The 27,699-nt window shown below is 35.4% G+C and overlaps 2 protein-coding genes and 1 long non-coding RNA gene across 10 annotated transcripts in view; 2 read left to right on the top strand and 1 right to left on the bottom strand.

Annotated features, from left to right (window-relative positions):
* The window catches only part of LOC132704130 (actin-binding LIM protein 3), a 52,631-nt gene extending 27,631 nt beyond the window's left edge, over positions 1-25,000 (bottom strand). For 2 of the 8 annotated variants that reach the window (XM_060673932.1, XM_060673936.1), the window contains exons 1-3: positions 13,377-15,227; positions 5,453-5,673; positions 1,344-1,533 (exon numbers count right to left, since the gene is read on the bottom strand). In XM_060673932.1, coding sequence (XP_060529915.1) covers positions 1,344-1,533; positions 5,453-5,673; positions 13,377-13,551 — 586 coding nt within the window. In that variant the 5' untranslated portion in view covers positions 13,552-15,227. Of the gene's footprint in view, positions 1-1,343; positions 1,534-5,452; positions 5,674-13,376; positions 15,230-18,252; positions 18,367-24,809 lie in introns of those variants that run through there. The other 6 variants (XM_060673930.1, XM_060673931.1, XM_060673929.1 and 3 more) reach the window with 6 other exon arrangements.
* Positions 8,876-11,378, top strand: LOC132703245 (uncharacterized). Its single transcript, XR_009619043.1, has 3 exons — positions 8,876-9,029; positions 9,116-9,826; positions 11,342-11,378. It is a non-coding gene; the product is annotated as an uncharacterized LOC132703245 (long non-coding RNA).
* Positions 25,001-25,131: 131 nt separating the features above from the next.
* On the top strand, positions 25,132-27,074 carry LOC132704132 (protein CNPPD1). Its single transcript, XM_060673937.1, has 5 exons — positions 25,132-25,458; positions 25,587-25,683; positions 25,756-25,961; positions 26,015-26,143; positions 26,202-27,074. The coding sequence occupies exons 1-5, from the start codon at positions 25,423-25,425 to the stop codon at positions 26,979-26,981; spliced, it is 1,248 nt and encodes a 415-aa protein (XP_060529920.1). The 5' UTR covers positions 25,132-25,422; the 3' UTR covers positions 26,982-27,074.
* Positions 27,075-27,699: the final 625 nt, after the last annotated feature.

The raw sequence follows: 27,699 nt of genomic DNA, 5'->3' as shown, positions 1-27,699 counted from the left end.
TTTAATAAAAGAAAAAGGTTTCATTAATTATCAATTAAGAAAGTTCCAATATGGCTAACAAATTTGTTAGTGCCATTAATTATTGCCCTAAGTTAATTAATTTAACGACTGACCACCAATTAACGTCGTCGTCGATTTAATTATAGAATTGTAAAAAATATTTTAAAATGGATATATTTGCAAAATTACATCGGGTGAGTTGTAAGTAAAATGTGCAACTATAAAAATACGAAAAAGTAACACTTAAAAAAAACGGACCATTAATAAAAAATAATAAAATAATAAATAAATAATATAAAAATAATATAATATATATAATATAATATAAAATAATATGGTACACACATTTGTTCGTGCCATTAATTATTGTCCTCATTTAATTAATTCATCGGCTGGCCAATTAATTAACTGAATAATCCTAAAATAATTAGTAGATTGAATTAACGAATTCAGAAAAATATAAAACAAAACATATAGCGGCAAGAAAAATTTAATTTTAATAATTAATTACTGACGTTTTTAAGCGATATTTTAAAATTTACAATATTACATCAGGTGAGCTTGTAAGTAAAACATGCAACTCTAAAGATACGAAAAAGTAACACTTAAAAAGATGACCTTTAATAAAAATGAGGATCATTAATTACCAATTAAGAAAGTTCCAATATGGTCAACAAGTTTGTTCCTGCCCTTAATTATTGTCCTAAGTTAATTTAATTAAATTAATTTAATAAATTTAATTAATGAAATCAGAAAAATATACAAGAAAAACATATAGGGACAAGAAAAATTTATATTCAATAATTAAATACCGACGTTTTTAAGCGGTTTTTGGAAATGGATATATTGCAATATTACATCAGGCGAGTTGTAAGCAAAATGTGCAGCTATGAAGATACAAAAAAAGTAACACTTAAAAAAGCGACCTGCAATAAAAAAAGAGGATTTTTAGAAAGTCCCAGCACGGTTTGTTTGTGCTACCCATTTATTTATTAATTTAATTAATTCATCAGCTGGCCAATTTACTAAATAAATAGTCGGAATTTAAGTAGTAGATTTAATTAATTAACTGAGAAACATACAGCACAAGTGATAAAATAGATATAGGGCAAAATTACATCAGGCGAATTGCAAATTAACACAAAAAGAGGAATTATTAATTATCATTTAATAAAGTTCCAGGGCAACAAATATGTTTACGAAATTCACTATTGCGGTAATTTAATTAGTTTACCGGCTGACCGAATAACTAAATTATTAATCGGACATTAATCGGCATAATTAATTAACGAATTGAGAAAAATATAAAATAACAAAAAATACGGCGACAATTGACTACTCACCGTTGGCGCCGACGCTGTTAGCTGTGGGGCTGGACTTGGGGGTGGCGTCCCTTACAGGGATCTGAACACACTTCTGGCACAGCACCTCTTTGCCGGTGTAGGTGACCTTCTCGCCTGACGGGAAAGGCTGCCTGCACCGCGCGCAAGTGAAGCATTTCTGGTGGTAGGTTTTGCCGAGCGCGGTAACGACCTTGAAAAATTCAAAAATTCAAGGTCAACTACTACGTATATTTTTTGTTGGTCTTGTATGTTTTTGAAATTTCTGATATTATTTTTTTCTTCCATCACAATATTAGCGAAGTGGCACAGAAATAAATTTCGGGGAAAACCGTTAGTTATTTCAGTTCAAAGTTGAGTGGCGCGTTAAAAATTCGTGTTTTTCAATAATTATTTTTAACTTTTCGTGACAGATGGAGGCGAATTTCCGAAAAATCCTGGATAAAAATTAAAAACGTAAAATCTGGGTATTACAGGCAAACCCCCAGTTACTGGTTTATTTTGACTATTTTCAGAAATGTTTCAGTTCAAAGTTGACATTTCTTGTAAGTGGTACGTTAGAAATTACTGTTTTTCAATCATTGTTTCTGACTTTTTGTGACACACGGAGGCCAATTTCGGGGAAATCCTAAACCAAAATCAAAAAATCAACTTTGGGAATTACAGACAAACCCCTAATTATTGATTTATTCTGAAATTTGACATTTCTTGTAAGTTTTGTAAGTAAGTTGCAAGTACAGTTGTTCAATAATTCTTTCTGACTTTTTGTGACACGCGGAGACGAATTTCTGGGAAATTCTAAACCAAAATCAAAAATATCAACCCTGAGAATTACAGGCAAACCCCTAGTTATTGGTTTATTCTGAGTAGTTTCGGAAAAATATATCAGTTCAAATTTGACATTTCTTGTAAGTGCTACGCTAAAAATTACAGTTTTTCAATAATTCTTTCTGACTTTTTGTGACACAAGGAGGCGAATTTCGGAGAAATCCGGGATAAAATTACAAGTTGTCAACTCCTAGTTTATTCTGAATAGTTTCGGAAAAATTTCAGTTCAAAGTTGACATTTCTTGTAAGTGGTACGTTAGAAATTACTGTTTTTCAATCATTGTTTCTGACTTTTTGTGACACAAGGAGGCGAATTTCGGAGAAATCCCGGATAAAATTACAAGTTGTCAACTCCTAGTTTATTCTGAATAGTTTCGGAAATATTTCAGTTCAAATTTGACATTTCTTGTAAGTGCTACACTACAAATTACAGTTTTTCAATAATTCTTTCTGACTTTTTGTGCCACAAGGAGGCGAATTTCGGAGAAATCCTGGATAAAATTACAAGTTGTCGACTCCTAGTTTATTCTGAATAGTTTCGGAAATATTTCAGTTCAAATTTGACATTTCTTGTAAGTGCTACGCTAAAATTACAGTTTTCAATAATTCTTTCTGACTTTTTGTGACACAAGGAGGCGAATTTCGGAGAAATCCTGGATAAAATTACAAGTTGTCAACTCCTAGTTTATTCTGAATAGTTTCGGAAATATTTCAGTTCAAATTTGACATTTCTTGTAAGTGCTACGCTACAAATTACAGTTTTTCAATAATTCTTTCTGACTTTTTGTGACACAAGGAGGCGAATTTCGGAGAAATCCGGGATAAAATTACAAGTTGTCAACTCCTAGTTTATTCTGAATAGTTTCGGAAAAATTTCAGTTCAAAGTTGACATTTCTTGTAAGTGGTACGTTAGAAATTACTGTTTTTCAATCATTGTTTCTGACTTTTTGTGACACAAGGAGGCGAATTTCGGAGAAATCCCGGATAAAATTACAAGTTGTCGACTCCTAGTTTATTCTGAATAGTTTCGGAAATATTTCAGTTCAAATTTGACATTTCTTGTAAGTGCTACGCTACAAATTACAGTTTTTCAATAATTCTTTCTGACTTTTTGTGCCACAAGGAGGCGAATTTCGGAGAAATCCTGGATAAAATTACAAGTTGTCGACTCCTAGTTTATTCTGAATAGTTTCGGAAATATTTCAGTTCAAATTTGACATTTCTTGTAAGTGCTACGCTAAAAATTACAGTTTTCAATAATTCTTTCTGACTTTTTGTGACACAAGGAGGCGAATTTCGGAGAAATCCTGGATAAAATTACAAGTTGTCAACTCCTAGTTTATTCTGAATAGTTTCGGAAATATTTCAGTTCAAATTTGACATTTCTTGTAAGTGCTACGCTACAAATTACAGTTTTTCAATAATTCTTTCTGACTTTTTGTGCCACAAGGAGGCGAATTTCGGAGAAATCCCGGATAAAATTACAAGTTGTCGACTCCTAGTTTATTCTGAATAGTTTCGGAAATATTTCAGTTCAAATTTGACATTTCTTGTAAGTGCTACGCTACAAATTACAGTTTTTCAATAATTCTTTCTGACTTTTTGTGCCACAAGGGGGCGAATTTCGGAGAAATCCCGGATAAAATTACAAGTTGTCGACTCCTAGTTTATTCTGAATAGTTTCGGAAATATTTCAGTTCAAATTTGACATTTCTTGTAAGTGCTACGCTACAAATTACAGTTTTTCAATAATTCTTTCTGACTTTTTGTGCCACAAGGAGGCGAATTTCGGAGAAATCCCGGATAAAATTACAAGTTATCGACTCCTAGTTTATTCTGAATAGTTTCGGAAATATTTCAGTTCAAATTTGACATTTCTTGTAAGTGCTACGCTACAAATTACAGTTTTTCAATAATTCTTTCTGACTTTTTGTGCCACAAGGAGGCGAATTTCGGAGAAATCCCGGATAAAATTACAAGTTATCGACTCCTAGTTTATTCTGAATAGTTTCGGAAATATTTCAGTTCAAATTTGACATTTCTTGTAAGTGCTACGCTACAAATTACAGTTTTTCAATAATTCTTTCTGACTTTTTGTGTCACAAGGAGGCGAATTTCGGAGAAATCCTGGATAAAATTACAAGTTGTCGACTCCTAGTTTATTCTGAATAGTTTCGGAAATATTTCAGTTCAAATTTGACATTTCTTGTAAGTGCTACACTAAAAATTATAGTTTTTCAATAATTCTTTCTGATTTTTTTTGACACAAGGAGGCGAATTTCGGAGAAATCCCGGATAAAATTACAAGTTGTCGACTCCTAGTTCATTCTGAATAGTTTCGGAAATATTTCAGTTCAAATTTGACATTTCTTGTAAGTGCTACGCTAAAAATTACAGTTTTTCAATAATTCTTTCTGACTTTTTGTGACACAAGGAGGCGAATTTCGGAGAAAAGCACATGTTATCAAGTCGTAGTTTATTCTTTATTTTCGGAAATCTTTCAGTTCAATGTTGACGTTTCTTGTAAGTGGTACGTTAAAATTTTGTGTTTCTCAGTAATTGTTTCTGACTTCTTGTCTAATAAAAATCTTCATTTTTCCCTTTTCTTTGTAGAATGGGATTGTTTTGAACATTTCGCTTTTGTTAAAGAAATTTACGCAATTACACAAGAAAGTTTGTTTTCTTTAAATAATATTTTTTCAAAAATATTTCACAGATTTTGTTTAAATATGTTGGAAAAAGGTGCTAGTTTTATTTGCGCTATTACGGAAACAAGTAGAAGTTAAATTAAAGTCAGCGGAGCACATTTTTCTGTGAAAAAAGGTCCAACCAGGGACAACGCTGCCTTTTTGTCATTTTTTTTCACTATAACAGTTTTTTTTATAGCAAAATTAACTTTTCAACAAAAGTTTTATTAGAATCTTTTATAACTACTGTTGCGTTGCTGAAATAACTTTCTCTAAAATGCCTGAACACCGCAACATTAACTGTAAGTTATATTGTGCTTTAAGAATGTTGCAAGATTACGGTTGTTTAAACGTAAACGTTTAAAAAAAAAACAAATCTAGTTGTGTAAGTGTAATCGAAACTTGCTTAGGCTAATGTCCGAACACCTTGCCACGCTTTTATGAAACATCCTGTATAATTGATATTTTTGAAATTTAATTTCTTTGGATTCATTGGAGCAAAGTCAAATATGCACTTGCAGCACCTCGGTACCATCTCAGTAGCGAGTACGTTTTTTTTATATGAAACTTTGATTTTGAAGTATATAGCTCCTCACCTCTCCTTCGACATAATCCTGACACGCGGCGCATTTCGTGCCGAAACTGCGTTGGTAGTCGGCGGTGCAGTAGTAAGCGCCATCTTTGCTGAAGAACCCGCCCTGGGCCAGCGACGAGCCGCAAGCTTTGCACTTGAAGCATCCCGTGTGAAAGTACTTGTCTTGGACGCGGAGCACCTCGCCCGAGCATTTCTTTTTGCACGCCTGGCAGTACGTTTTGCCTGCAACAAACGCGCGCACGCTACTGACTCGATTCTCAATTTAGGGAAATCTCGCACGGCCTGGCAACGCCGCAACCGAATAAAGGTAATTTATCGGAACCGTAAATTTGTAATGGAAGTTAATATCAACACAATTGCGTTTTTTGATATGGAAATAATAATACGATTCAGTAGCAAATCATGATTTTTATGTTTTGCTAAAAAAACAGGGTTTTTTCAACACTGGCCTGGCTGTAATTGTCCGTATGTTAAGGGAAATCCGGAACGGTCTGGCAACGTCGCAACGAAAAAACAACGGACCTGCTAGTATTTGATTTTAACACAGTCACAAGTTTGTGCATTTTTTTAAACAATTTTTTATGTTTTCCGGCGATGGGACGAATTATTCAGTGCCCGGATATATTGCAAAATATCTTTCCATCGCTTACTGAGTGAATTCACTAAGCGATTGGATAAAGCAGTTTCAAACAACAACTACGTTTACAAGTGAGGAGTTGAAAGATTTTATGGTGATTGATAAGGATTTGCCTACAACAGCAGACTTGACAGAGGAAGCCATATTACAACAAGCAAGAAAGGGTGAGGAAGAGCGCCAAGAGGAAGAAGAAGATGAAGTTGATCTGGAACCACCACCAACCATTCAACAAGCCCTATATTGCCCCTCTTGAAGAAATGGTTAAAATACAAGTCAAAGTACGAGATGCGTATTGGCATACTAAAAAAATCCAAAAGAAAATGACGAATATTTGAAACATTAAAAGTAGATGTTAAAATATGTATATAAGTTAAATAATACGTATTGTTATTTTTCAAATTCCTATAACTTTTTACAACGAAAAAAAAAAGCAGTCCCTTCAATTTCGCTATATAGAGTTTCGACTGTATATTAAATAAATGTTATAGTCTATTTATTCGCCAATTGGAATAGATCGATATAACTACCTGTTCCTATTAAAGAGGTTGCAGTGTATTGTCATTACAGCAGCAATTTTTGCGGTCGCCTTTTTTTGGACGCCTCTGGGCGTTATCGAGGTCGAGTTTTAAGGCGTTACTTTACAGTTTTTGATGAATTTTATCTAATGCGTGCCGCTAATAGAACCTGACCTCATCGATCTGAATTTAGAGTACGTTAATGTAGCGCATGCGGTGCCCCATCACGAGCGGTTGTTATTTTTAATGTTGATTCGGAAAAAGCGACTTGAATTTGACCGAAATCGGGTTATGCATACCTGCACGCTACTGCCTCGCGTTCATTGATATTACGATTCCTTTTTAACCCGAACCACTGAACTCTGACTCGTGGTGCTTATAATTGGGGTTAATAGGTGCCCGTACGGAGCTAAGTGGTCAGCAGGAAAGGCCAATAATACCGGGTGTTCAATAAGCGAGTGCCGATATTAAATATTGTTAAAGGTTTAAGAAAAAATAACTTATAACGCCTGTAAGAGCACCGTGAAATCCGTGATCCTTCCTATGAAGAAAACTACTTGTGTGTTTAGAGAAATAAAAAATATAACAGGCAATTTTTTTTAATTCAAAAATGCAATTTTAATGCCTTTTTTGAAGATTTACGATTTTTATAAAATTTATAATTATTCATGCAACACTGAATACTGACAATATTCTCCCTCATTGGAAATTGTGTTTTATTTTTCATTATCTTTTATGTATTTTTATATTTTAGTAGTTTTTTTTAATAACAATCAATAATCCACAAATCCAAAAATTATTTTTCAAAAAGGGGTAAAATTGCGTAAAATCTGTGAAACCTGAAATCTTTGTGAAATTCGTAAAATCTGTAAAATCTTATGGTTGTGTGAAATATGACGTATAATTTGTTTCAATGTTCAACGTGCTGGACCGAACATTACTGACGGATTCCCAAAGGTTTTGATAATAATATAATTTTTTTTGTATACTTAGGCGGGTATAATTTGATTAAATCACACTAAGAAAAAACAATGACATTAAATATATATATATATATATATATATATATATATATATATATATATATATATATATATATATATATATATATACATATATACATATATACATATATACATATATACATATATACATATATACATATATACATATATATATATATATATATATATATATATATATATATATATATATATATATATATATATATATATATATATATATAACAAATTCATAGGAATATTTATACATAATTCCATTTTTATTCAAAATGTCTAAATCTAATTCTGTTTCACTATCAAAGTCGTCATTGAGATGAAATCAAACTGAATTTCTAACCAAAACTAATTAAAACAAAATTGATACGCCAGATTTAATGTAACCATACGATGTCACAGAGTTCACGGCTTTCACAAAGATTTAATGGATCCCAGGATTTACGGATTTCGCCGCATTTTTATGGATTTTCAAATGATTTTTACGAATTTTACTGACTTTGAAAAATAATTAATCAATTACAAATTAATAAAAGTTTTACACTATTTTTTTATAATACTCTCAGTGTCACTATTAAAACAAAAATTAAAATTGTTATTAAATACGTAAATAAACCAATTTGAAAAATCTGTTCACTTTATCTTTTCTTTTTCTTCAGATTTTGGAAACCATAGCGACTATAACTAACATAAATTTGAATATTTTAGGTTATACTCTATATGTGATAGTTTTAGGATATAGACGCAGTTATTTTAAATAGATCATTATATGTTACACCTCTTCTATGAAATCAATATATGTAGTCCCCCTTCTAGTCGCTAGGTGGCACCACAGCTTTAAAGCAGAGCCAAAAAACTGTGGAATAACTTACCATGGACGGTATATTCGCCATCTATGGTCTTAACCTCATTCCTCTTTTTGTGCTTTGGTGGCACATGTTCATTTTTATTCGGCGTCGGTGTTTTCAGCTTTTTTCAGCGTTTTTGGAAGTTAAATGGAGAAGTACAAGTGAGATTTACGTTATTCCTTATCGGATGAAGAAAGAACCTACGTACGACGAAAGATTAAATCTTTCCATCCGCGATTACATAATCGCTAGTGGCGTGGTTCCCATCAACGAGATTTTCTTACAATTGGGAGACGATTTCTTCATCGTCCGGGTTCCGATCGGAATCCCCAGAACTCGAAAGACCCTCCATCTTTCCCACTTATACGACAGCAGTCGTATGTAAGTGTTTCACAATTGGAAGCAATCCTTTTGTGAGGGGGTCGGACATACATATGGTTTTATATTTTTTCGACATCGAAAAAATAGAGTTTTCTGGCTCGTCCGGCTATGGATGAGGCGCCCGGGATACTGGGACATAATGAACAATTTTTTATGGCTGTTGGAATGCATTTACTCCATCGTAAGTACATTTTTTAGGCCCTTCAATTAATTCTGATGTCATTGTTGAACCCCTTGAGACGGATTTAAAGCAAAATGGCCTTTAAGCTATGGGGTCGATAGTCCCAACACAAAGTTTGATGTGTCATGACATTTTGGCAAGTCAGATTAATACCTTTTTGAAATCCGGTGTGTCCGAAGATTGTCTCAGTGACCTTTTGCGTTGATATCCTGTGCCGAAGAATTGCCCGCTCAATAACTCTCCTAAATTGAATGTGCAGATGAAATCTGCCATCAACAAAGGTGGAAAGAAAAGGGATGAGAGACTGACTGCAACAAGGGGTGCTTTGATGGTGGTTGGTAGGGCGCTCTTGACCTTGCTTTTGAAACCGGTTAAGGATGAGTAGTACTTACTTCTCATCGAAATGTTGAGTAATGCAATATTTGTTTTAAGCAAAATACACCATTTAGGTTCAGTATATAGAAGTTCAGCCGCGTTAAGCCTTTCGCTGGTCTAAAATGAAATGCAGCCTTGTATGAAGGAAGTGCTCGTTGGTGCTTCTTTGCACTCTTGTTTATATGGAGAAGATTTGGCTGATAGGCTCAAATCAATCAGATTAGCTGCAGATTAGTGGCCGAGTTAAAGTCAGGTGCATCCGGAACAAGGCTTTTATAGCATACAAATTTAAACTTGACCGTCCCACTTCGTTCCCGGAAGTTGCAAGGCTGAAGTGGGTGAAAGTCATTGTACCCTCAAAAGAGGGAATACAGGAAGGTTCGAGAGGAAAGGGGGTGGAGTTGTGTCCCCAGGAAAAAATAGTAAGTACTTTTGTTGAAAGATTGCACGAGTTTCGGGACATTTGGAACTCTAGAACTCAAGATGCACAGATTCTACCTTGGTTAGATGGAAATAAAATTCCATTTGCGAGGCCAGTTATACAGGACTTGATTACGACAGATCCTGTTTGGTCCCAACAAGAAAAAGATTCAATTTGTAATGTGGTCAAACACCTGTTAGAGATAGGTGCAATTGCAGTTTGCGAACCTTGTAAGAATCAATTTATTTTACAGATCTTTTTGGTTTCAAAATTGGATGGTTCGGTTTGATTAGTTTTAAATTTAAAGAAACTGAATGCTTTTATTGACACTTGTCATTTTAAACTGGAAGACAGAAAATTAGTAGAAACACTCTTCACAGGGAAGTCCTTTATGACCACCTGGACTTGAAAGAAGCTTACTTTCTAGTCCCAATAATTGAAAATCAAAAGAATTTTCTAAGATTTTATTTTGATGCTCTCTGTTATCAGTTTAACGTGTTACCCTTTGGTTTATGCACCGCCCCGTGGGCCTTTACAGAATTAATGAAATCTGTGGTTTCTTATCTCCCTGCCAAGGCTTTTCCCTCAATAGTTTATTTAGATAACTTTACTATTTGGTGATAGTTAGCTATCCTTAAAAAATGTTCAAGTAACTTGCAACACACTGATTAGGTTGGGTTATGTTATTAATTATAAGAATGTTTTACATCCTTCGAAATCCCGTAAATTTTTAGGTTTTGTTTTTTTGAATCCCACCACTTGTTTTTCTGATGAGTAAGTAAGTTTTGCAATTTGAACCGTTGCGAAATAAGAGTCTTTGACGAGCTTTGTGCTGTGCTAGTTTTCAGTTTGCCCAGCAGTTTGTTACAGTTGGGTATATACTAAGAATTTTTGAGAGAATCAAATATCTAGCCCTTCAAGACTCTGTCGATAATTATGATATTTGGATGATAATTCCTTGTAATTTACGGAGGGATTTTATGTGATGGCTAAAAAGTTTACAGAATCCTGAATGCCCTGTAAGGCAGCAATGTTACAAACTTGAGATTTTCTCAGATGGTACTCCTTTAGGTTGGGGAATTGTGCCAGAGGACTTTGGAGTCCTACGGAAGCTCAGTTTCATATTAATGCACTAGAATTAACTGCGGCCTCATTTGGTCTCTAATGCTTCGCCTCGTATTTGACTAACTGCGAGACACTTTTGAGGATTGATAACACAACTGCTATTTTGTATGTAAATAGAATAGGGTGAGTAAAATTTCCTGTTTTAAACGAAATTTCGAGGCGCCTTGGGGTTGGTGTGAAGAAAGGAGGTTATGGGTTAAAGCATCTTACATTCGATCTTCCGATAATTTTGAAGCGCATAAGGAACCCACGAATTTGAATTTTGATGGTGAATGGTACCTTTCGGACAATGCTTTTACTAAAATAACAAGCAAATTTGGATTCCCATAAATCGAACTGTTTGCTTCTCGCCTAAGTAAGAAATGCGGAAAGTTTATTTCCTAATTTCCAGATCCGGAGGCATCTAATGAAGACGCGTTTACTGTTTTGTGGAGTGACAGTTTCTTCTATGTTTTCCCCCCGTTTTGCTTGTTGCCACTTGTTTTACGAAAAATCAAGGCTGATTGAGCTACAGGGATCGCAGTAATCCCTTACGGGCACAGCCAGCATTGGTTTGCTTTTTTTTTCATGGGAGGCGTTGTAGTTATTTATTGTTTCTAATTCCAGACAAATTACCTTCTTCTTTTGACAGGAGAGGTCACCCTTTGTGGAAATCCCTTACCCTGGCTGCAGGGATTTTGTCAGGCAAGCATTCCAGAAGATTTGCTGGATATTTTTCTATCATCTGTTCAGAGCGCTACCTTGAGGCATTTAATACCTGCATGCATTTAAACTTTGGTGGAGCTTCTACGAAAGGAGGGGAGTGGAGTGTTATTACTTCTCACCTAGGCTGTATTAGATTTCCTTACTATTCATTTTAGACAAGGCAAGTCCTATGGCTCATTGAGTTCTTTCAGTGCAGCACGGCCTTATTTTTGGATCAGATTTATTTAACAATGCAAATCTAACTAGGTTTTTTAAGGTGTTTATAATCTAAGGCCAAGTAAACCAAGATATAACAGCACTTGGGGCCCTAGTTATGTCCCTGACTTTGTAAAAGGGTTACGTTCTAATGACTTGTCATTAAAGCAATTAACTGTCATTAAAACAATTAAATTAGTTTCTCCTACTGAAGTTAACGATTGTACATAGAGTCCAAACGCTCTCTCTTATAGAATTGGTCAACATAAAATCATTTCCAAATGGATTAGAAATTAGAATAACGAATCAAATTAAAATTTCAGCTATAAATAAGACTCGACCTGTTTTTTAATTTTGCATAAATATGAAGATGTAAATCTTTGTGTGGTTTCAAATATATTATTGAGAGGGCCAGTGCTTTAAGAGGCAGTGAATCTCGTTTACTCATTACATTTAAAAAGCCTTGTAGGGCAGCAACTATACCCAACAAAAGTAGATGAATAAAGAAAACTTTAGAAGATAGTGGTGTCTACACTTTTATTTTTACTGTTCACAGAACTTGACATGCCTCAACATCGTCTGCGTTTTGTAAAGGTGTTTCAATTGATATGATTGGAAAAACGGCAGATTGGTGAGAATGCTCTAAATGTTTCCCCTTTTTTATAATAGACCTATTTGTACAGCAAGTGCAGGCCTTTTTGTTAATGCCACATTTGGGACATAGAATTTTTCAGAAGGTTTGTTTTCTCGGATAGCCATTTATTTTGTATTTGTACTCGAGGCTTTCATAAACTTCCTGGATTTCCTTATATAGCCGAATAAAATCGTTTTATAACAAATTTGCTGAGTTGCCTTTGAAAGTCTACGTATATTGATTTCATAGAAGAGGTGTAACATATAATTCAATGATCAAACGAACTTACCTGGTAAGTGAAGTTCGATCGTAATTATATGTTACACCTCTTCGTAGAAATCACCCATTCCCGCCCAATTTACTGTTCTGAACAGTACTAAAATGCCCTTTGGCAAATTTATTATAAACGGGCTTTAAAATAGAATGAGGTTAAGACCATAGATGGCGAATATACCGTCCATGGTAAGTTATTCCACAGTTTTTTGGCTCTGCTTTAAAGATGTGGTGCCACCTAGCGACTAGAAGGGGGACTACGTATATTGATTTCTACGAAGAGGTGTAACATATAATTACGATCGAACTTCACTTACCAGGTAAGTTCGTTTGATCATTGAAATTTTGATAATATCAAATTATTTATCTCCACAACATTAATTATGTATCATTTTTTTTATAGAAAACGGCACCTTTAAAACATTTAGCAAAACCATTTGATAATTATTAAGCAAAGTTCTGTTAATTTAACAATAGCATTTCTCGAAATTGGTTACGGTCCAACCACTCTGTATACCCAAATCTACAATCGGCATTTTTGAATTCCAATTTGTTTCAATTAATGGAAAATGTTCAAAACTTCAAGGAAGCAAGTTATGATTGAAGTGAGGCCGTTTACCTTTCTTCAATTTCTCTTGAAACTTCTTTTCCGCTTTCGCCCTCTCCTTCTCCAATTTTTCGAGCTTTTTCTTGTCCAGCGGCGGCTTCGTGTCCGTTTGCTTCAGCCGTTCCGTTATGATCAGCTGACCGCTGGCCAGTTTCGCGTCACTGTTCGATTTGTTTTTGTTTTTCATGTCGGCGAGCGAAACTAAGACAGTTTCTCACTTTGCCGATAACTTTCGGGCTATTTTAAAGTCACCCGCACCCACCACTTTCGAGCTTTTGACGCGCGAGAGCTCGGTCAAACACTAAACGATACCTAATTAAAAAAACTTCTACCAAATTTTCCCGAAGTAATTTAATACCGTTAATTACGTGGGTCCGTAATCGAGTTATAAGTTAAAAATATATATTGTGTCGGCCGCCATAATTAACCCTAATTTGGGTTAGTCTTGGTCGCTTAATTTTAGCTGTTCGCAAATAATTGCCGAGGTAATTTGCGCTAATTGACGGGTTTGGCAACGAAAAATTCTTAAATAAATTCACTGGCGCACGCTAATTTTGACAATGGAAACGTTACGATATATGGTTAAATATGATAAAATTTGTATATTTAGATGCGTAATAACATGAAGGCAGCAAAATTTAAGTAAGAAATTCCTGGCGCGCAGTTTATTTCAAGCTGTTCGAAGTTTTGTCTACAGGGTGTCCCAGTTTTGAACTACTAGATGTCGAGGTAAACAAACAAAAAAACGTAACGTAGGGTTAATTGCCAAGTTTTTTTTTTCAAGTGACGTATAAAACAAAAGAGTATCAATTTTCTGACCTAGAAGCGTACATCACATTTTTTTAATGGAACACCCTGTATATTACATGTGTTTAATAGAATATCTTATTCCGATTACACTGATGCCACACACTTTATATTTTAGTCCACTAGTTTTTCACAAATCGGCAAAAATAGGAAATTTTTATATAATTGCAAAGAGTGCCATGACTGACTGCAACAACCATAATTATTAACAAATTAAAGTAGTATACTTGTACTGAACGAACTTTCATTAGTCTATAAAATGTTTTTCAAAAAATTATTACTCTCATTATGTCTATTTAAAAACAAAAGTGGGTTTGCCATAATCAAACCTTTCCATGTAATCTGTCCATTAAATTCAAAATAATCTTGGTCTAAAGATACTATTAAGCAATCTAATAAATCTTGTTTCACCAATGGGTTAACCGAGAAATCTACTAAATCTATCACATCCATAATTGGAATAAAAAATAAGAAGTTTTTTTTGAGATGCAGGTAAAATTTTGAAGTGAACGCACTGTACTGGCAATCGACCTAAATTAAAGGCATTAAAAAAATACCGATCGCCTGTTATACGGTCGGTTAAAAAAGTGAATTATTTGAATTTTTTACAAGTTTCAATGCGCTAATTGGGTAGAAAACAAAATTGCACCGACATGTGTTCGATCGTAACTCTCGCTTTTTTTTTACGTAACCGACATTCTAACGAGTGCGGGTAATAGGCGTCACCGGCAAAACATAAAACGCCATTTTAAGGACGCTGCCGCACTTTCTGCCAAAAATTTCTCGCGATCCGGCGGACCGTTACATTATTCATGGGTCGACAAAAAAAAACTAGAAACTCGATTTTTATTTATTTATTTATCAACAGGCCAACCGCGCAATATAAAAATAGTTGTGCTAAATTAGTTGAGTACTTTTTTTGAAGGAAATTGATTTTCATTTGCAAACAATTAATAAACGTCAAATGCTAATGGAATCTCGAAGAATTTCGCAATGTTATAAAAATAGGTAAAATTGTACTTTTCAGTCAGTTAGACCCACTATACAGGGTTTTTCATTTAAAACTCCGCACGCCAATAACTCCAAAACGAAAAGAAATATTTAATTTATGTAAAAAGTAGTCAAAGTGTGGGGTCAAGTAGATATTTCCTAAAGTTTAAAAAATTCGACGCCTGCAAAGAGCTGGGCGTCGCGACGGGTCGAAAAATTATTCGATTGCAGAGACTTTGGAAATACGCGCATACAAAAGTACATATTATTTAAAAACTTTTTTGTTATTTACTCAAACTTATTTACTTTACCCGTCTCTAAGTTATACCGATTTAAAGTAAACATTTTTTGATTAATAAAAAATGTGATTAACGCTTATTTTTACAAGTATGCCATGAATGTTAGTTATTATGACAACCATTGTTGTCGCAGTTGTTTTAAGTGCAATTACAAACAATAGATTTCAACTATTTTAGTATGATTTTATTTATTATTTTTTATCGATTTAGTTCTGATAACATGATAAATAAATGAAAAAACAGTAAAATACCTACAAGTTAATAACCAAAATTATTATTGCAATTAACCACATAATAAGACATTTCAAAAATTTTGTTCAAAATTATGTCCATCTGCTCGAACACTATCAAAAACTTTTAACAGGTGAGCTTGGGTCACTTGTAGGAGAGTCCTTGTGATAGCGGCACACGCTGCACTAATTTTGGTAATGAGATCGGCCATATTTTCGATAGGTTCTTCATAGATAACGTTTTTTAGGTAGCCCCAAAGAAAATAATCTGGTGGTGTAATGTCCGGGGACCTCGCCGGCCACCTTACCGGTCCACTAGTACCAAACCATCTATTGGGATATTCTCGGTTCAAATACCTCGTTACTATTTGGGCATTATGTGCAGGCGCTCCATTCTGCTGTAGCCACATATTCATTCTAGTGTCAAGAGGCACTTCTTCTAATAGTTCCGGAAGTGTAGTTTGAAGAAATCTTAAATAGCGATCTGCATTTAAAGTTCCTTCGTAAAAGTAAGGTCCAATAAGGAATCCATTTAATATGCCGCACCAAACATTGATACTAAAAATTCGTCGGTTACCTCTTTCTGTAATCCAACGAGGGTGGTTTTCGGACCAAAAACGACAGTTGTGTCTATTAACGATTCCATTATTTTGAAATCGACTTTCGTCGCCCCATAAAATTTTCGAGAGAAAATTTGCATCTTGGCTATACAAATCGGACAATGACGCTAAGAAATACATTCTTCTAGCATAATCGCCTGGTTCTAGTTTATGAACTAGTTTACTTTTGTACGGGTGAAAAGAGTTTCTATGTAGAATTCTCCACGAAGAACTTATGGTAACACCGGTATTTTCTTTTATCTCTGATAGGGATATCTTGGGGTTATTATCAACCTGCTGAATTACAGCAGCAGTATTTTCATCATTTGTAGCCGTCCTGTTCCTATCTCTTTTAGGTTTTATGAAGCTGCCATATTCTCTTAAGTTTTTACATAAACTTGAAAAGGTTTTTGCATCGGGGACTCTTCTATGCGGATAACGCCGTGCGTAAACTCTTTTTGCTTCTCTACAATTGCATCTGCATTCTCCAAACACCAGTAACATGTCTACTTTTTCCTCATTGCTAAATTGCACCATTTTCACATAATAATTCTTAGTTTTTTTTAAAACCGAACAAATTTGGATATTTCTTGTGACAATTTTTTGATACAGCAATAACAACTTACGTTTGTAATTGCACTTAAAACAACTGCGATAACAATGGTTGCCATAGTAACTACATTCATGGCATACTTGTAAAAATAAGCGTTAATCACATTTTTTATTAATCAAGAAATGTTTACTTTAAATCGGTATAACTTAGAAACGGGTAAAGTAAATAAGTTTGAGTAAATAACAAAAAAGTTTTTAAATAATATGTACTTTTGTATGCGCGTATTTCCAAAGTCTCTGCAATCGAATAATTTTTCGACGCGTCGCGACGCCCAGCTCTTTGCAGGCGTCGAATTTTTTAAACTTTAGGAAATATCTACTTGACCCCACACTTTGACTAGTTTTTACATAAATTAAATATTTCTTTTCGATTTGGACTTATTGGCGTGCGGAGTTTTAAGTGAAAAACCCTGTATATCTTTTGTAAATTTGTGGTATGGTAGCGACTTCCATGATGATCGTTAAATTGAGGTTCTGGATGCAATAACAATGAAAAACGACCACACTGTACACGCAGCTCGAACAAAACCGATAAAAATAACAGCACGCGTCAGGCGCGTGTGTGGGATCCGACGCGTCGGCTCTAAAATCGCGCACTGCCAAAATATTTCGTCGGCATATCCTCGAACGAAATCCAACGCGATACAAAGAACGTTAAAATGCTTGGGTTCTATTTAAGAGACGCGCCGCCATATTCGTTTCGTTTCGGTTGTTTTGTTTGCTGCCCGATAAATTTGTCATAGACAGAAAAAACCCAAAATAATAACAATTTCTTCGATTAAAAAAAAAGGTTTAAGCAACTCTCCGGCTTGATTAAATTGCGTCTATTTCCGAGTTCATACTGTTGCACGGGCTGGTCGGCTGATCCCAGTCGTATATTAATACTGATTACTCCAGTTTCCTTCATTTTCTTTTTTTTGTGTTAATTTATTTATTAAATAAAAAAATATGTTCCAATTTCTTGGTTTGAATCATCACCGACTTTCACATCACAATTACTTTAGAGGCTATAAACTTCTTCTTTTGGTTACGTGGGCTAAGGTTCGGAAAAATGGCATTAACTCAAATATCAAATCACAAAAGTCAATATACCCGAATGCGAAAAAGGACAATGGAAATACGCTTGAACGGCTATTAATCGAAGGTTTATTTTCTTTTTGGGCAACAAACGACTTCCTCGCGTTTCCGCCCGGCTATTACGGTTCGCGACCTGTTATTATCTCGGCCGTACAAATTGAAACGGACGAAAATCTCAAACGGACGCAAGGATATGTGTGAAGCTTGGAGGAACAGAAAATTTTTAAGGCGATAAACTTGTTTTTCGGGGCTGACGTCGAAGCATTTTACTAACAATCGAAAACTCGACCGCACAGAGCGCCAACTCTCACAAATCACTACGCGTCGCACACTAGATTCCCGCGATAAATTAGATACGCGACCACGCTCGTCTAACCGCGAGCGCTAGAGCCCAACTGAAAAGCATTTTCGACGCGTTGCACGTCGCAGAACGGGCCGCGGATCCAGTTGGCGGCGATCTTGAGTCACCGCGTGGTTTTCATGTTCATTTTTTGCGGATGCACCAGCGAGGTGGAACGGCCGTTCAACATCGAGGAGGCCGCGGCCAGGAACGATTTTAAAAAGACCGGAATGTCATTCGTGTCTATAAATTGAAGATGTTAAAGCTACGATTGTGGGTTTGCACGGAGGCTGGAGAGACAAACAATTGGGTCCAATTCAATATGAGATTGGAGTAATGACACAAAATTTACTGTGAACACATAAAAACAGTGACAGAAATAGACGTCTTTCTTAGGTCTGTGACTATTGCCTACCAATTTGTTGACAAGACAACTTTGGACCTTTGGTTTTTAGTTTTCTTAGGATGAAATCAAATCAAAACATTGCACATTGTAGAAACCGATAATTCAAAGGACATTTTTACATTTTCCCATGGGAAAATTATAAGCACTCACTATGAAACGAAGCGCCAATTAATTATTGACATACATGAAAGTGGTTAGTTTTGGTACGGATGAGTGACTGTCATATTGGTGCAAGGTAAAGACCCAAATCGCGGTTAAGATTGCCTGGTTGCTTATCGATTTCTATGAAATCTCGCATTTTTCTTTGGTAGAAGAATTGATTACATGCAAGAGTTTTAGTTTTATCGAATAAAATTTTATGTCCGGTTTCGTGATTGTGTTCGGCAACAGCTGATGAGTTTATTTGTCGCAGTCTTAAGACTGTTTCAAGATCTTTGAGTCTAGTTGAAATTTCTCGTCCTATCTCTCCTGTATTCTTTGGCGCACATGCATGGATTGCTGTAAACTCCCTGGTACCTCAAACGGAATCAGGTTTTTGACAGATCGAAGATGATGAGGGATATCTGGACAAGTGGTACATCTAGTTTTGACGTTATATTTTTTAAAAACCTGTGATATGTGGTCAGTGATGTTTTGAATTTAACAAGGGACACCAGTGGCAAGTGCGGAGTTGCTTTCGGGCTCACTGTCTTTGGTGAAGTCTATTTTGTGATAGAACGCTCAAACAGCTAATTAAATTTGTTTTAAAACCGCAAAAAGCCTTAAAAATCTAAAGCCTGAACGCAATGTTGTTTCAAATGAAGGTCCGATTCTTCTAGAAGATTTAGAACAGCAGCATAAAGGGGCGGAACGGTTGGGTCTTAAACACTGGGCGGAATTTTTGAATATAGGTTCAAGGTCACAGTCATCAAAATGAAATTATGCAAAATCGGAATATAAAAACTAAGTGAATAGAGTTATAAAAAAAGTGAGCTCTTGGAAATTAAGTATTCGGCATAAGAATGAATCGAATATTAATGAATGGTAATGAGTTTCACAGGAAATTTGCGAAATTCACTGCATTACGAGGTGCAGTAGTAGCGTCGAAAGCCTAAACATGTTTCGAGTGGGCCGGGTGACGTCGCCGCTGCGGTTTGCAGTTGTCGGGCTTCGATTTGGGACCCGCCGACCTTGCGGAGATCCGAGATTCATTTTTGCGCCGTAACCAATACCGCCATCTAAATTTATGCCGTTTTTATGACTAATTCGGCGACAGTATATTTTCGTCTCCTCCGATCTGGCCCGTGTTTTCTTTTGCTCGTGCAAAGTGCAACGAACTTTCCCGGTTCTAACGCCAACGATCCGACCGGGGGAGAGTTTAGCGCTCTTGCCGAATAAAAAACGGTCGACGAAATAATGACAGCAATAAGCAAAATGAAAAGAAATATTACCATTAAGAACCGCATTCATTACAACGGTTAGTATTTATCGATTGAAGAACGAAAACACGTAACATGTGAAATCCATTTTGTTTCTTAATGCTTAATACACACATAACATGTGAATGACAGGTTTTCAATAAAAACAATGCCAGAATTCGATACGTTTCTTCGAAAAAATTTCAAAAAATAATTGCATGACTGGGTTAGTTAACTTCGCGATAGAAGTAGAAAAATTCGCGATAAAGAAACTAAGATATAAAAAAGTTTTCATAGTTTTTCGGTCCAAAGAAGAATTTAAAGACGTAAAAATATTTGAGGAAGCTTTTTAATCTTCTTCTGGGTTGTTTTCTTCTGATGATGCTTTTCTGGTATCTGCTTGCTGGCAATTACTGCTTAAATACGTGCTGGTAGCTGGTCGCTATATTGTTCACTACACTAACTCCATTCATATGGGTGAAAAGTCTAAAAATGTTAAAACTCGTGGAGGATCTATAATCGCTTCCCGCGTGACTCAATTCGCTTTTATCTGCCTCTTAAAGGAAAGCAATGAACATATAGAAACAAATATCTCTTATCCTTATCTATTATTTAGTTTTTTTGTTATAAAAACCCCGACAGTCGTATCAAACCAGATCGATGTGGGAATCTAACACCGTTATGCAACGACAAGCGGCCGCGATTTTAACCAACATGGCGGACGAGATGGTCGAGTGAAAGGACGGCAACCGCCCGTGGTTGCGGAAAAACGGACCGACAAAAAAGTGAAAGCCACGTCCCAAAACGGGCAGCTCATCGGCACACGCTTAAAGGACTCTGAGTGTGACTTTGTTTCTTATTTAAAGTTCACATTTGGATAACATTGATCTATCATCTCATTTTACGCTTGCTGAACTTAGTTTTAATGAAGTTAGGGAAATCATAAGGAGTCTGAAAAATAAAAATAATAAAGCCTGCCAAGAATGAAATATTACTGCCTCTCACAAAACTTATAAATTTAAGTATTCGAGCCAACACTTTTTAAAAAAAGGTCTAGTAATACAAATATTTGAAAAAGGTAACCCTGATATTGTTGAAAATTATAGACCTACATCTCTATTTCTAATTGTTTCCAAGATTGTAGAGAAATGTATGTATATGACTTTGGTTCTAGAAGAAATAAAAACACTGTTTCAATCATTCTTAATTTATAACACTGTGTTATTTTGTGATCTCACTAAAGCCTTCGACTGTGTCGATCATGAAATTCTTCTGCGCAAGTTAAAGGCTTATAATTTTTGAAATAGTAGTCTTAGTTTGATGCAATCTTACCCTAAGTACTCTGGAGTGACATCAGCGAAGGGTGAGGTGAACATGGGAGTGCCCCGAGGCTCAATTTTGGGCCCCATATTATTATTATTATATATAAATGACCTTGCCCTTGTGGATGCTACATCTGTTTACACACTTTTTGCTGATCACACCACCGTGTTTGTTTCTGTGGATTCATTAGTGGACACGTTGGAGAGTTCCACGATCGCACAGGAAAAGGTTGAACACGGGTTCAGTGCAAAAAAATTAGTTTTAGATAATGATAAAACCGAGAGGCAGTAAATTTTAATAAAATAAATACCAGATTTCTTTGACCTAAAACATCAGTGGAACTCTCATATAAATTTTGTTGCTCAGAAACTAATAAAAAATTTGTATTTGCTTCGACGCTTCGCCGAAAATGTCTCTCTCGGTATGTTAAGGACTGCATATTTTGCACATTCTTAATATGGGGCCATGCTGCTGGCAGGCACCGACTGTAAAAATGCTTATCTAGACTTGGAAATTCTTACATTGCCCTCATTGTTTATCTTAGAAACTCTACTATCTATAAAGAAAAATCCATGTTATTTTATTCCTTTTTGTTTGGGGTAACATTAATAAAGTATTCATATTTGTATACCAAAGTGCCCATGGACAGAGTGTGCCATAAAAATGGTTTTCCAATGTCACAAGCAAGAATTTTCATTTGTTCCTCGAAAACGGCAAGTTTTATCAAGAAAGGATATCAGACGTAAACTGTGGATCGTAAAATTATCTACAAAAATGATCTACATACTTTTTTCCTAGAAATCGCCATCCCTAATATATCGCAGAGCAGAACATTAGCGACGGACTCTCAAAGGTTTTGTTTGAGAGTTTTGAGTGGAATCAACCCATACTTTGAATACAGTCCTGTCCTGTGTATTGAAACATATATTATGGATATGTTGTCTAATCTATATCTTTTAATTTGCTAAAGTTAGTTAAATCTCCAAATGCATAATCTGTATATTTTGCTGTACCCTCATCCTATTTTACAAACAAATCTATGGAGGGAAAGTAGGACAACTGCACCTTGATAAAGACAATATAGTTTCCTTCTTATTGGGTCCTGATCTCCATTGTCTACACGGTGAGTTTGAAAATAACTGTGTTTATTTCTTTTCCTCAATTCTCCACTATTAATAATATCCCTTACTGATGATATTGGCGTTTTTCTAAGTAGACAGGTTTCTTTTAAAGCTTCAACAGCAAATGGTCAACATCTGGAAATATATCAGAAAGAAAACCCACTCCTGCTTTGTCACTGAAGTACGAATAAATAAATTTTTTGTTATATATAACATCGTTAAGGTTTTATTGGGGAGCGTCAGTCGAGAGCCAACACGATGATTATTAAGACGGACTACATACAGTCCTGCACTTAATATATAATATATGTATGAAATGTATAATTCTGCCAATGTATACCATCAAAAGAACAGGTACCTTGAATACCCGCATAACCTTGATCAACATCTGCCTCCGCTGTACAGCCAATTGTCCAGATTGTCGATTTTTGGCTTTATTTTGACCGCCATGTTTCGCAAATTTTCACATTAATTGCAACCGTAACGGTGGACTATAAAAAAGGAGCCAAACAATTTACAAATTCGTGTTGTTGTCGACCGAGCTTCTTAAAATTGCCGCTAGAGGCGCCGCGTTCTAACCGAGATTTTTCTTAAAAAGCGTAAATCTATTAAACATTAAAAAATTTTCAAAAATATGCATGACAGCATCTACTATATGACTCGACATTTTCTTATCAAAATTGGATACTCGAAAGGCAAATCGCTGCTTTATTTTATATAAATAAAATAATTGCATTTTAACGTATTAATAATACAGAATAATTCATTAATAATTTGAAATATTTTGACTGCAAAGGATTGCTCAAAATTTTTAGATTTAACCCATATCATAGGAAACACATTAAATTAGAGTATATACGACAAAAACATTTTCGTTATTTATTTTAACATCGATTGTATAAAAATAAGGTAAAATTATCAAAAAAAAAAATCCAAAGCATATGTAAATATGTGTTTATGTCTTCTTTAATTCAATTTTTTAAGAACTTTTCTTTGTCTCCATTTTGTTAAATCACTTTTACCATTTGGGAGTCTATTGACGCTCAATTTGTCCTTCATATAATCAAAATCAATAAAAAAAATGGATTAGAAAACATAATATCCTGTAACTTCAGCATCCGTATGGGAAAACAATTGAAAGTGATTTCGAAAAGTTTTAAATAATGACGACAAAAAGGTACAATCGATTGATAATTTTAATTGTATTGGTACATTTAGAAACGAAATTGAAAATGTGCGCTTAAACCTCTGCATCAATGTTCTCAGGGTAAAACCGCATAATAAAAATGGCACTGTCAATTAGCAACCTGAATATAAGTTATTGGCAACGAGTATGACAAATGGGCATAATTTTGTCACCCTAAAGTTGCCGTTTGTGCGATTTTGGCGATGTTGCCGTATCCGCGGCCTTTAACCTACAAAAGCGAAAATGATGTCGCAAAATTTAAATTATCTGCGTTAATTTCGCGGCCAGCGGCGGATAAGGATTGCCGGTCTTTTGCTTTAAATTTCGGATTCGTGCGGCGTTTTGTTATTTGAAACGTTTAATTGCCGTGGGTTTTCTTGAATTCTAAAAATAGAAATGACCATACGCGACCATAACGAGACTATTACCGTCGTTATGTAATGATTTATAGGAGAGGTACGTGCGTGGACCGTTAATGATGCCTTTCTTTTCGGAAACGAGTTTTTTTTTGCGCCACCTACTTTAAATAAATTTAAATAAAAGAAAAAAAATTGCGTTAATTTTGGGCTTAATTTAATTTCCAACACATCCTGACTAAAGTCGTATTGTAACGGACGAGAAATCTAACAAATCAACCCAACCAAATAGGATGAAAACCCTCAGCGTTACTAAGTAGGGCGGCAAAGGCCACCCTAATATTTTATTATCTAATAAAAAATCGCCATCAGCGTTTACGAAACGTGTTTGTTCTTTTACTCGTTCGGCTATTTCAGTACATATTCCTTATCTTCGTTATTTAATCACATCAAACATTTTTGATAAGATAATGAATGGATGGGTCCCATTTATTACCTACATTTTTTAGGGTTCCATTAGAAAAATTATAAAAAAACAACACACTTCCGCCAACAATTAATTCACGCGGCCCCCCCTTACGTATAAATAAATATTCCAATTACAATTTTATTATTGCCCGGAGGGCAAAGTGTAATCGCTTATGCAAATTTTAACGACAACCGAATTCACCGGTAAACTTTGTACGATATCTATGTACTTACCCATGGTCAGATGAAGTGTTTTCCAATTGTTGGGACCGCACCGAAACACTAGTCGCACATTCACTGCATACCTCCCGTAATATCAAATATATTAACGATTTTATCACATAAACTCAACGAAATTGACAACAAACGTCAAACTAAACAATGGGCGAGTCCGAATTGGGACAGTTCGTGCAGGCGCCGCAGTATTCTGTAGCAGCACCATACTACGGATTTATTCTCAAGGAAATGGTTTATTGTTCTGTGGTTTATGATTTGGTCGGAAAAAAATGCATAAAGAGGCCGGTGCTCTGGGTACGTTGTTGAAATCAACGAAATGAAACATGAGTAGCAAAAATCACGTGTCGGTTTCCCCAATGTTAAAGTTATACATTTCACTGGGTCGCTAACATTTTCAGCGTGTTTATCAACATAGCTAACCACTTTAACGATGCCATAGAATTTACATGGAATAGAATTTATTCTATGGTCCGTGTGCAACATTGTGCGTTCCAGTTCCTTTACAAGGGGGTGGTGCTGCTGTTTTAACTGCTTAGATAATTTTGTTTTTACTTGAAGAAATTTATATTGTATACGATAAATTGAGTTAGTGTGGTAGAATAAAAGTGACATGTCAAAAATATGCAAGAAGACGCCCTATTCAAAGGTAGGTAATACAGTTAAATTACTAAAATTGATGACTATATTCTAAATGCCATATAAGGGGAACTAGGGATAACTTAAATAGCTGAGCATATACAAAAGTAGTATAGTGCACATTGATCGATATTTCAGGGAGTCGACAGTCACCAAAAGTACCTATCCAGAATAACCAAGACTCTCTACTATGGAAAATTGCCTAGATCTGATGTATTAAGTTTTCCAGTAACAGGTAGGGAGAACTTTAACGAAAAGCAGGCACATTGTGCATAAACTAAACTTATTTTTTTACGTTATTGGTTAGAATTGGCAGTAGAAATGTTTTCTGAAGTGCAAAAGGGGAAATCACTGGATAGACTCCACTGGGATACTGCGGCACAGATTTCACGCAATGCTTCTGTTTCACCTTGTTCTCTAGTTCTGGCAATGTTGTATTTTGATAGACTCAAGAATTGTAAACCTGAATATTTAGAAAGGACCGCCCCTGCCGACTTATTCTTGGTTTCTTTGGTGAGTCTGCTTTTTACAGGTGAGAATGATTTTCACAAATTTGTGATTTTTAGATGGTGTCTTCTAAATATTTGTTTGACGATGGGGAATGCAATGAGGTTTTTATGAAAAGGTGGGCTAACTCTGGTGGCATAACGTGCAAGCAACTCGTTTCTTTGGAAAAGGAATTTCTTAAAGCCATAGTAAACAATTGCTGTCATTTATCTGATCATTAGCAGTAATTTTTTAAAACAATTTTAGGATTGGGAAATTTATGTCAATGAGCTAGCATTCTGGAAGAAGCTAGGAGAAGTTGAAACTGAACTAGCTAAAAGGCAAGCAATGCCAAGGGGACACTTCACATACACAGAGCTGCAAGTTTTAGCGGCAGTTTTGGATATTCAAAACATAATCCATTGCATTTTTGCCGTTTCCCTTATTTTGGCAGCCACATACACCGCAGGACTGATGACACTGACAGGTTCTGTGTTTTTAGCGAGTCACATACCCGGCACTAGCCTGTACTTACGGAAAATGGATTATCTACTTCCGATCGAAAGCTGCATCGTAAAACCCGAAGAGAAAACGAATTTTACACTCGATTTACACGAAAATAAGACTGACCTAACCAATAACTCTGGTTCATGGAATATCGTTAAGCTTCTAAAAACCGGAATATTATTAGCGTCGATAAAAGCGGACATTTCTGACACAGTTGATAACACCACCAGTGCGGAATTCAAGAGTAACCATCAGTCTATGAGTTGGGATTGGTGGAATGTTCCGATAATGAATTGGCTGACCAAGACGGCACAAATTATAGACCAGGTGGAAATACCACTAAGGAACTATGTGTATTTTCTGGAAAGTGCGGTAGTCGGATCGAAACACTTATATTTGGAAGATCATATTCACAAGGCAACGAAAACCCGAATCCAAGACCAAATGGAAAGCTCATGGCATAAGGAGTGGATCGACAGCCTGAGCTATCCACTTTACAGTTACCAGATTCTTCCTTATTTGCGCAACATCAAGTCTTGAAAATTATCACTTTAATTTTTTTAAGACTCCTACAATGTTCACCAGTCTGCCAAAATATCTAATTTCGTTTTTAAAACGTTTGAAATAAATGGATTAACTTAATAATTTGAGTATTTTAATTTGTACCCTGTCTAACGCAACTTATTGAATCTGCAATAAGTAAAAGTAATAAAAGAAACAACGACCTACGTTCACAATAAGATATTGGTTTCATTTAAATTGTAGAATCGCCAAACGTGCAAAAATAATAGCTCAAAATATGACTGCTTCCTAATTTGAAATCACGTGTTACATAATTCGGGTGTTAGGTTGGAAAACAAATTCAAGTTTTCACTTCATTTACGCCGACCACATCTTGCCGCGATCAAAATCGTCTTATCGGACTATATTTAAAGTAAGTTTCTGCTGTTACGCGATCCCGGGGATGCTAATAATCGCTGCAGTTATTCATTCCGGGGCATGTTATCAACGCGCCGACCCACACAGCTTATCTGAATTAATTAATTTTATTTACTTGGAATTTTTCGAGACACTGTATAATTAGGATTTGCGCGTGGCGACAGTTGTTGCGCACGACATCCGCGCACACCAAGCACATGAGGTGGGGGACGGATCCTTGATGCCAGATGTCTTTCATTTTTATTATTGCAACTCCAAACGACAGAATAATCATTTAATCAATGTTCTAGAAAATTTAGACGGACGCGGTGTTAGATTC

The sequence above is a fragment of the Cylas formicarius genome, unplaced genomic scaffold (genome assembly GCF_029955315.1).
Source record: "Cylas formicarius isolate icCylForm1 unplaced genomic scaffold, icCylForm1.1 PGA_scaffold_6__28_contigs__length_40554024, whole genome shotgun sequence".
Taxonomy (NCBI): Eukaryota; Metazoa; Arthropoda; class Insecta; order Coleoptera; family Brentidae; genus Cylas; species Cylas formicarius.
Note: the sequence above shows the minus strand (reverse complement) of the source record. Positions and strands in the feature narration are given on the sequence as shown.